Source organism: Camellia sinensis, chromosome 14 (assembly GCF_055761805.1).
Source record: "Camellia sinensis isolate YWXY chromosome 14, ASM5576180v1, whole genome shotgun sequence".
NCBI classification, from domain to species: Eukaryota; Viridiplantae; Streptophyta; class Magnoliopsida; order Ericales; family Theaceae; genus Camellia; species Camellia sinensis.
In genome coordinates this window covers 128,444,955-128,455,331 of record NC_138974.1, presented here as the reverse complement: position 1 = coordinate 128,455,331, position 10,377 = coordinate 128,444,955, and the positions used below count along the sequence as shown (strand labels likewise).

Below are 10,377 nucleotides of genomic sequence, written 5' to 3'. Positions count from 1 at the left end.
AATTTGGCAAAAATTGGCTTAGAATAGTGAGTTTCGTTTATTGAATAATTTGTAGCAAAGTGGGTCTGAGCACATAATACTATTTTGCTATTTCGTAGGTCCAATTCCTTGAATACATCAAGCCTACTCGATTTGTATTAGTTATGCAAATGCTCATCAAGTTCCTCCAAGCTTCATATTAACATTACGGTCGAAGTATCTTCTTGACTCAACAGAAGATATAAAGAAAAAGAAGTCGAAGTATCTTCTTGACTCAACAGAAGAGATAAAGAAAAAGAAAAAAGAAAAAAAAAGAGAGTTTATCTTAATCTGAATGTGAGGAATAACTATCAAAATTAGTGGAAAATGTAGACATAAATGTATTAGGATCTAGAAAGTTAGAATTGTATGCAACAGTTGTATGTGATAGCTAATGCATCTTTGTATTTTGGATTCATCAGCAGAAAATAAAATTAAAGGGAAACAAAATAAATAAATTTGGCTTATTTATTTATTTTCACTTCAACTTCTTTGTATATTTTCCCTTTCCTTTTCTTTGCACATGTCCCTCCATAAATTTATGATCCAAACATAGTTAGTTATTGTTGTTGTGTGTGTGTGTTTCTTCACACAAAAATTTCACAAAAGGGTATTTCCTCTTTTTTATGTATACATGTGTATGTATAGTTAACATATTTGTAACTTTTTACAATAACTGAACTGTACAAGAGCCATGAAGCTAATAATGGCTCGTTTGCTTGCTTAAAAGTAGCTATTTTCATCATAAACTGTACATCTATCTATCCTATATATCTATGTTTATATCACCCATCATTATCAGCTTCTAGCTTTGTGTGGTGCTGTGTTAGTTTGTTGAATTCAATTCAAGATGCCAAACCAGTCCAAAAATTTGCTAAGCATAAGCTTGCTGGAGTTCCCATCGTCCGTGTCCATAACCAACCCTTTTTCTCCATTCTTTGCATTTCTGCTAACTGTTGTCATCACGTATGTAACAATAATCATCCAAATTAGTCACATATATATATATATATATCATTTTCCTTCTTGTTTACTTGCTCTAAATTTTCATGTACAATACATTTTCAGGGAATAGTTTGAAGCTTCCTATTTCATTTCGGATGTGTTTGAATGTGCGGAGAGAACAGAGAAGGAAAAGATAGGGGGGGGAAAATGAAGTAGAAGATAATATATATTTATTACATTTCTGCAAACCTTTTCAGATTCATACTGTCATTACATATAATATTTTTGAATCAAGAAGGGGTAGTTATATCTGGTACAGGTTCTAAGGTGATAATAATAAATGTTATAATCTAGTTGAACCAATACAATTTTGTCAACTCTGACAGTAATTATAACATAGAAGTGAGCTCTCTTGATTGGTTAGCTTTTTAACTTCTGTATCTAATTTGAGAAAATGATATGCTTACAGAATTTTTTTTTATTTACAGAATTTATAATAAGAATGATGTGGCAGCGGTATTTATGAAATTATGATGATAATGCTGATATATATATATACATATGTACGTATCATTTTCCTTCTCATTTACTTGCCCTAAATTTTCATGTACAGTACATACTGTTTTCATGGAATAGTTTGAAGTTTCCTATTTCATTTACGTTGTGCTTGGTTGGAGGATTTAGGAAATGGAAGAGGAAAAGGAGGAAGAATTAAAGGATGCCAAATCACAGCTATGTTTGGTTGAATTGGAAATTGAAGAAGGAAAATAAATCATTTCTCAGGAACTCTCTCTCATTGCCCATCATCACACACGCCTCAGTCATGTCCATCAGCAAGGTCTTTGCCTTACTTTGTAATTATATTAAATATGTCTAATATAATTTGCATGGTCTCCTGCGAGAAGCCATGAACAATGAAACTCTCTCTCCCCGATAAATTTTTCCTCCTAGTTTTCTTAGGTCTTTTCTCATAGATAAAAAAGGAATTGATGTTCTAGAAGGTCCTATTTCTTAATTTATTTCCCACTCCCTTTCTTTTCCTATATGTTTTTTATTATAACCAAACAAAAATAGGTGAGGAGAAAATCTCCCTACACAGCGTTGCATTTATGAGAGGGAGTTTTTATGCATTTATTAAATGAAAGTTTAGATTCATTAATTTTATTTTATTAGCCAGCATATATGAGAGGGAGTTTTTATGTGCATTAGGGCCGAGCTAGGCCAAGGCGCGGTAATGAGCCGTTCTTTGGGCCGCGGTAAAAAGGGCTGAGTAAAAGGACCTTATAGTTAGCTCGGTCCAAATATGGTTACAGTCACCACGGTCGGAGTGATGATTAGCTCGGTCATACTATTCAGAGATGAGGTATTTGGGCGTCCTGCGGAGGACCTTGCTCTTGTTAGCTCGGTCGAAGGTTGGTATAGTTAGCTCGGTCTCAGCAGGACGAAACCGAGGTACAAAGTGAAAGGAGAGCCGAGCTATGAGTTGCATGTGAAGACATTGGATTAAGTATGACAAAGGGCTAGTGTTAGCTCGGTCGTACTGTCATCCAACCGTGGTAAAACCATCTCACTTGGTTTAAGCAGTGAGGGGGTGTTGAAGGATAAGCATTATCTTTCAGGAGTATGATTCCTAGGAGGACTCTACATGGAGGAATAAGAGTCCTACTAGGATTGTGTTATGCGGAACCTATAAAAGCTCATGACAGAACCTATGTAGAGGTAACACAATTTTGATTCCCGAATACACAGAGCTTTTGACTACTTGTCTATTTTGCTGACTTAGGCATCGGAGAGGTATCCGGCACACCCCCGCCGGCTAGCTCACGTTTGTGTTTTCAGGGAGTAAAGTGACGATGTTTGGAGGAGCGCAGACTTGATCAACAGGATTATACGAGAACATTATTTTGTGCTCGTACAATATATATATATTCACATTAGTTATTAAATTGCTATATATTTTCAAATACTAAAGATGATGACGATTGCTTACTCTGCCATCTTTTAGCTCAAAAACCACTAAATCCTCTGCGAAGGGAATTGGTCGTATTGGTGCCACCTGTCCACAGCAAAAACCGTCACAATTGATTTGACATTACCAGATATGCTAAAATTCACTAATAGGCTGACAGACTGATGATCCTAACCTTTGAATCACAGTTTCCGTTGAAAGTATTTTGGTCGTCATCATTTTTCTCAAAGCTTGTTGCAAAATCTTTATCGACACAAGTTTCTTCATTTCCAACCGGTCTCTGATCTTCAACCGCTGTACTTTCCATATACGGGAAACCACAGTTTTTCCATTTCCATGTTGTCTGATCCAAGTATCTTAGATACACATTACCATCCGAACCAATCAAAAACAATTGATTACCTTGAAAGCACGGTCCTGGAGAACCAACCAAGGTCACACTTCTATGTGGTGTTCCATGTTCCACCCAATTCCACCCATCTAATCCGTTCCAGTGATATTCAACAAGCCCTCCGTCTTCAGAAAGCATGAAAAGAGAACCGGTTAGTGATAGTGAAGATGGCCTCATGGCAGTTCCGGGCAATCTTGATAAAACCAAGTGTTGGGATTGGCGGTGCTCATGCCATATTTCGCTCACTTTGTTGTACTGATATAGCCTACCGTTCCTTCCTATGACAAATACTATGTTTTCCCTGAAGATTTCCTGATCCACTATACCGGCAACTTTGGTGTTTGGAGGGTTTCGACAGTCTTTCCATTTGAACTTTCTCAATGCAACCTACACAACAACGGGTGTTGTCAGTCTTCGTAGATTTTCTCAAATTGAAACGTATTTAGCAAGAGAAGCATAATTCTTGAAATGTATTTACTACCAAATTTCTTGTGAATTTTCTCTATTTAGTATTTGAAGTTTGATTCTTGAAATTGTTGTCTGTCAAAAATTAAGAGCAAAACTTCTATGAGACTGTATTTGGGTTCAGCATTTGGAAATAGAAAGGGAGACGTGACAAAAAAATAGCTTCTATTTAATTCTCCTTTCCCTTCCTATTTCCATTTTTCCTCTGCAATTCCCTCCTCAAATTTTTGATCCAAACACAACCTAAAAATTTTCAAGTCACTTACTTCTAGCCTGTACATTTATTGTGTGAGATGCACTACAGTTGTATTTGGATCTATGATTTGTCAAGAGATTTGTAAAGAGAAAAGTAAAAGAAAGGAAAAAGATAATGAAGTAGAAGGTAATTTATTCTCTTGTTTGGCTGGGTTAGGAAATTGGGAAGAAAATGTGTATGTATTCTGAAAAAAAAAACTCATTTTTGTTTAGTTACCCATGAAAGATGAGTATGTTAAAGTACTTCTATTTCCCTTTCCCTAAATGAATCTGGGATCCAAACATAGCCTAAAAGTAATCGAGACAGAGATTACTTAGCTTAGTTTTGCAACTTACTGTAAACTGCAGTAATCTTCCGGTTTTGCTCACAAAGAACAGTGCATCTTCTGCTGTAACTCTCAAACCTTTTCCGGGCAATTTATCCCACGGAGGGCCTCCAAGAATCGGCCTTGCTTTCTTCATTGCCGTGCAATTAATCCACGCTAATCCATCGCTACTTCTTTCTCTAATGAGCAAACTTCCGTGCTCATCAACCAAAAACAAACTTCCATTATAGTATCCCACTGCACCTTTCATCGCTGTCGTGTGTTCGTGCCTCAGCCAAATCCACACATTTTCAGTATTAAGATATTCGAAAGTCAACCCGCTATCTGTGATGAGAAAAAATGATCTCCCTCCTTGCATCACTCGTAGGCGAAAGTTCATGTTGATCCAATTAGCCGGCATATTATACAATTCTGTATGCAGGCGGGGATCGCTACTACTAATACCACCAAGGGATAAGTAGTTTTGTTGTTCTTTGCTGCCCTTTCGACCTCTTGACATTGATCTTGCAACATTTTTGTCACTTGGTTCGTCTTTTATGCCCATGATGCAATTTGTGGGGCCACGTTCTTCAGTGCAGTACTCTGCATTCCATCCTTCTGTCTCAGGGGAGTCTAATATCGACCATACGTATTTGAGTGATGCTTTTCTTCGGACGTTGATCTGATAATTTGGGCCTGCAGTTTCACCACCAAGGCCCGGAAGATGCAGTTCTGCAAGCCTACCGTCATCTAGAGGGAAAATTATTCTTCCGACTTGAAATTGCATCCCTGAAATACCCCTTGCGAGTTTTGCGTGCGGGGGATGAGTGTGACTCACCCAATTCTCTTCAATTTGGTTGTCTTGAGCTGAACCTGTCTTCATGTAAAAACTTTGCATTTAGAACTTAATTATTTGATTTAAAAAACAAAGTTCATTTTCTCATAATAACAATGCAAATTACACCGATAATCCCGGTACTTTTCCCTTTGTGTTATGATCTTGGGATTTGTGACGGGAAAAACATAGGAAAGTGAAAAAGAAATGAAGTAGGAGTAACATTTTTCTCCATCCCCTTTCTTTTGCCTCTGTAAATTAAAGGTCCAAACACAGTCTTGAAGTAAGCCAACTTCTGAAGTTTTCAGCGAATAAAGAAAGAGTAGGACCATTGATTGCTACATAATTTTGTAATTTCATTCACCTGAATATTTTGGGACTCTATATTCCAAAACAGATCCAGAAGCTGTTGTGAGAAACAAAGAGGAGGTTTTTTCATTGAATTCATCTTGGGAAACTGATGTGATAGAAGACAAGTGATGATTTTCTGGGCTTCCATGGACTATCCATTTCCACTTTCTTTGGTGTAGCCTTCTCTCTACCAAATTACCACCCTGCATATATTATATGATGATCACCATAAGTATCCATTTTTCATCAAGATAACACATAAACATCAAAGATATGAAAAAAATGAAAAAGAAAAGAACAAAACAACATGGTCTAGAAGAGATAGTATATAGACAGTCTTTCCCTTTATTTTATTTTTATTTTTGATTTTTATTTCATGGAGAGACTGATCCCCGTGACTCAAATCATGCACGACGCTAGAAACATGTAGCACTTGTAATAGCTACAAGGTAGATACAACATGGTCTAGAAGAGATAATAGGTAGACAATCTTTCCCATTATTTTTTTTCTTCTTTTCAATTTTTTTTTTTTTTTTTTTTTTTTGGAGTGACTGATTTTCATGACTCAAACCATGCACAACGCTAGAAATAGATACCACTTGCCATCGCTCCAGGTCATGACCTTTAAAGACCAAATATAATATGAAGAACATTCTTAGGTTTAAGGGGACTTGTATAAATATTTAACGTGTCCCTCACTAGATTCCGTTTTAACAAAGTCTCATGAACTGGGTCGCCCTTTTAGTAAGTGATTGGAAAGTGGTGATTACCTTAGTCAAAAGAAATAGGGATACAGAATGAGATCCACCAAAGCCATGTAAAGCACACCCTTTTGATGGTATGAGAGAAGTATCCTCCGTTGTTGTTCCTTCTCTCCATATGTGCTTCTTCCATGATGGCTTTGAGCTTCTGTCATATTCATAAAGATCCCCAATTGAACTGCAACAAAATAGTTTCATGCTTGGATTTATATCGTGCTGTCACCATAAACTTGCAAACTGAAGAGAGCAAAAGTGCACTTTGATTCATAAATGACACTGGACATGTTGTCTATAGTATTATTCCAAAACATAACATCTCAAAATTTGTTTAGGGTAAATTACACTTTTCACCTATATAATTTGATCCAAATTTTACTTTGGTCCCTATCACTTTGTCCCTACACTTTAAGTTCAATTTCAATTTTGGTCATACGGTCCAAATTTCATTAATTGTTTCTACGTGTACACATCAGGAGACGGACACATGTCTCAATAACTTCCAACTTGAACAGAAGGACCAAATTGAAACTAGACTCAAAGTGTAGAGATCAAATTGTTCAAATTTGAAATAATACTAAAGTAAAATTTGAGTCGAACTGCAAGGGCTAAAAGTGTAATTTACCCATTTATTTATGTCCTTCAGTGAGTGATTAAACACTAAACAATCACAGTTTTAGTGCATAAGCTTCCCATCATTGCAGGATTTGGGAAGAATCAAATGTACAAAGTCTTATCCCATGTGCAGAGATGTTGCTTTACCATGAGTGGGTGACTAAACACTAATAAATAAATAAAACTGGGAGGTACTTGAAATTAGAAAAGGGAGAGAGGTCACACCTTAGGGTGAAAATTACTTCTGGTCTAACAGTAGCAGCATCAGCGATTGCTGCAACATTTGCACCGGGAGGTCGACCATGATTTACCCACCTATTTAAATTTGCAAAACAAAACATCCAAGTGAACATCCAAGTTTCTTCTTTCCAAAAAAAAAAAAAAAAAAAGAAGAAATAAATTTATTGTATCTGCAGAACCAGAATTTAAGGGCTAAAATTAGCCGCAATGGCGTTTTATTGTGTTAATGCAAGTCTTACCTTGGAGGCTCAATCCCGACTAGTTCTAACAGTGATCCATTTTTTGTGCAGAAATAAAGTCTCCTGGTGGTGACGCGGCAAAATCAATGTCTTGTTAGCGGAGATTCAACTCAACAAAGTTTCTGTCATAAGGTAATTCGACTAATGTCTCCCACAAATATATGATCCCACTCTAGAAAAAAATTAAATTAAATTTTAAAAAAATACAAAGAAGAAGAAGAAGAAAATTTACTCACTCCCAATCATCTGAAATAACTCCGGATTTCAATTGGAATGTAGAATTTTGTTCTGGTTCTTGTTTTGTGCTGTGATCGACTGTTGGCAGGAAATCAACCCAAACTGGCTGTGAATTTTCAGTCAGATGCATCTGGAAGAGGAAGATTTTCAGTTCCAATTTTAGTTATTTATAAGTCCATTTTCATCTACCAGAACAGAAAGCAGTACTGTGATTGTGCCATAATTTGGCATAGGTACCAACTAGACAATTAAAAACTTGCTAAAAAGATCAAATCCCAACCCCACCACCACCACCTCTTTGTCCCTACAATAAGAACAAAATACAAGACACCAAGAGTTGGGCCCGGTGGATGAGACACTCCTCTATCAGATGTGATGCTCGGGTTCAAGTCTGACAACTGAATGATGCAGTGCCCCCTTCCCCTATTCCCCTCCTAGGATTGTTAAGAAAATAAAATAAAAACACATAATACAAGGTCATAAAAACTACAAAAACATAATATGAAGAGGAAAAATAATATGATTGATTGAAAGGTCTCTCTTTGTATTAATTTGTATCCATATTCTTTCACATAAACTAACCTGATAGAGATTTCCAGCTTCTGATAGAGCAAGAATTGTTTGATTAACCATAAAAACAGAATTTGCAGGACCAGCCAATACTGGTAAATCATGAGGTGCAATCACCCACTGCACTCCATTCCAAAACCTCTCATAGATAGACCCACTTGCACCGGTCACCCAAATCGATGCCTCGGACATTTTAATCAAAGAAATTCTCTTTCTCAGTGGCAAAACCATATCAGAGTTCTCTTTTACTTTTACACCTCCTTTACCACCATCCTTCTTTCTGAAACTACTACTACTCTGTTCAGGAACAGAGTCTTCTCTGTCTCGATGATCTTTGGTCTTTTTCGACATCTGAGCAATCGAACCAACTGTAGTACAGTTGCCATCAACACAAGAGACTAGATCATAAGGCAATTCCACTTCAACCCAACTGTTGGATTGCTCTTCAAACTCCCAAAACCTATCGCTTTTTTGTTCGAATTGGCGATCGGTTTGGAGAGAAAAGTGAGGTGGGCACCATGAAGAAGATGAAGAAGAAAGAACAAAACTGATCAATAATGAGAGAACCCAGATGATGAAAAGTATTGGATGGCATATGGACATGGTGAGTGGAGAACCAGGTACATGGTACAGAAGCCAAGATTTATATAAACATTTAGCTATTTTGTGACTAAGATGTGGAAAGCTTTGGATGGTTTGTTTGTACGTTTTGAGTGAACTCATATGGGCCATAGCATAAAAGACTAGACACCCTTCATTTTTTTTCTTTTTTTCAGATGGTAAAAGACTATAGACTTGAACCACTCTAAATTCACTAAGCATTCATTTAGAATGTGGGTTAATTTTTTAATTTTTTAATTTTTTGATTATTTTAATTTGAAATTAAAAAATTTTGTTTGGGATAATTTTTTTTTATTTTTTTTTACTTTTGTGAGAGAAAAAATGAAATAATTATGATTTGGATGTGATATTTTGTCTTATTAAGTTAAAAAAACTTATTTTGTCTTTTTTTGTGATTATTTTAACCTAAACCTTACATGCCAAACAAAGCCTAATTGTCATTTTTGGCAATCCAACAACTCAGTTGATGAATGTTCATATCATATCAGTAATACTAGTAATGTTATGTGTACAAAAAAATTAATGTGAAATTCAAATTCTCATTACATATTGAGAGGGTAATTTATATGTAAATTGGGCCGAGTTGGGTAATGGGCCATTCTGTGGGCCACAGTAAGAAGGGCGGAGTAAAAGGGCCTTGTAATTAGTCCGGTTCAGAGGAGCCTTGCAAATAGCCCGGTCCGAAAGAGCTTGGTGGTTAGCTCGGTCACTACGGTCAGCGTGGTGACAGTTAGCTCGGTCAAACCATCTTGAGCCGATGTATTTTTGGCTGTTACTCAGGACCTTGTTGTTGGGTAGCTCAATCCAAGTACGCTATGGTTAGCACGGTCTACAAGCGAAGCCGAAGTACATGTTACACATAAAGTGCCGGGATAAATGTAACATGAGTATTGTTAGCTTGGTTACATTGTCATTGTGCCATGACAATGCTAGCTGGGTCGTTTGGACATACCACCAAGCTAGGACCATCTCACTTGGTTTAAGCAGTGAGGGGGGTGTTGAAGGATAAGCATTATCTTTCAAGAGAGTAATTCCTAAGAGGACTCTGCATGAAGAAATAAGAGTCCTACTAGGATTGTGCCACACGGAACCTATAAAAGCTCATAACATCACCTATGGAGAGGTAACACAACTTTGATTTCCGAATACACAGAACTTTTGTCTATTTGTCTATTTTGCTGACTTAGGCATCAGAAAGGTATCCGGCGCACACCTGCCGGCTAGCTCACGTTTGTGTTTTCAGGGAGTAAAGCGACGACGTTTGGAGGAGCGCGGACTTGATCAACAGGATTATACGAGAACATTATTTCTTGCTCGTACAATTGGCGTCGTCTGTGGGAATCGCAGAAAGAACAAAACCTCTTTATCAAAGTTTTCCTCGCGAGATTAGACGCAATGGCGCACAATGAAGATTTGCCGCAGTCCGCCATTGACGGACAAACCCCAGCGGGAGGTAAGAGATACGAAGGTTTGCCTTCCATCCCTCCCATGGCAGATTTAGAGCCCCAGCGACAGAACCCCCGGAGGGATGCAAAGGGGAGGCGGGGTAACAGCCCTCGTCGC

At 37.3% G+C, this 10,377-nt stretch overlaps 1 protein-coding gene across 1 annotated transcript; it reads right to left on the bottom strand.

Moving 5' to 3' along the window:
* Positions 1 to 616: 616 nt before the first annotated feature.
* LOC114301013 (uncharacterized) lies at positions 617 to 8,940 on the bottom strand. Its single transcript, XM_082904069.1, has 10 exons — positions 8,206 to 8,940; positions 7,623 to 7,753; positions 7,387 to 7,449; positions 7,133 to 7,222; positions 6,305 to 6,473; positions 5,548 to 5,737; positions 4,380 to 5,221; positions 3,108 to 3,710; positions 2,954 to 3,019; positions 617 to 971 (listed from the first exon to the last, which is right to left on the bottom strand). Exons 1-10 carry the CDS (start codon positions 8,923 to 8,925, stop codon positions 864 to 866), a joined length of 2,982 nt encoding a protein of 993 aa, XP_082760195.1. The 5' UTR covers positions 8,926 to 8,940; the 3' UTR covers positions 617 to 863.
* Between the last annotated feature and the right edge of the window lie 1,437 nt (positions 8,941 to 10,377).

What these genes read in the sequence shown, in the direction of transcription:
- LOC114301013 (XM_082904069.1), bottom strand. Translation starts at nt 8,925, where the DNA reads ATGGCCCATATGAGTTCACTCAAAACGTACAAACAAACCATCCAAAGC. An exon ending in AAGCTGGAAATCTCTATCAG is followed by an intron (nt 7,754 to 8,205) that starts GTTAGTTTATGT and finishes TTCCTCTTCCAG; the next exon opens with ATGCATCTGACTGAAAATTC. An exon ending in GAAGATTACTGCAGTTTACA is followed by an intron (nt 3,711 to 4,379) that starts GTAAGTTGCAAA and finishes GTTGTTGTGTAG; the next exon opens with GTTGCATTGAGAAAGTTCAA.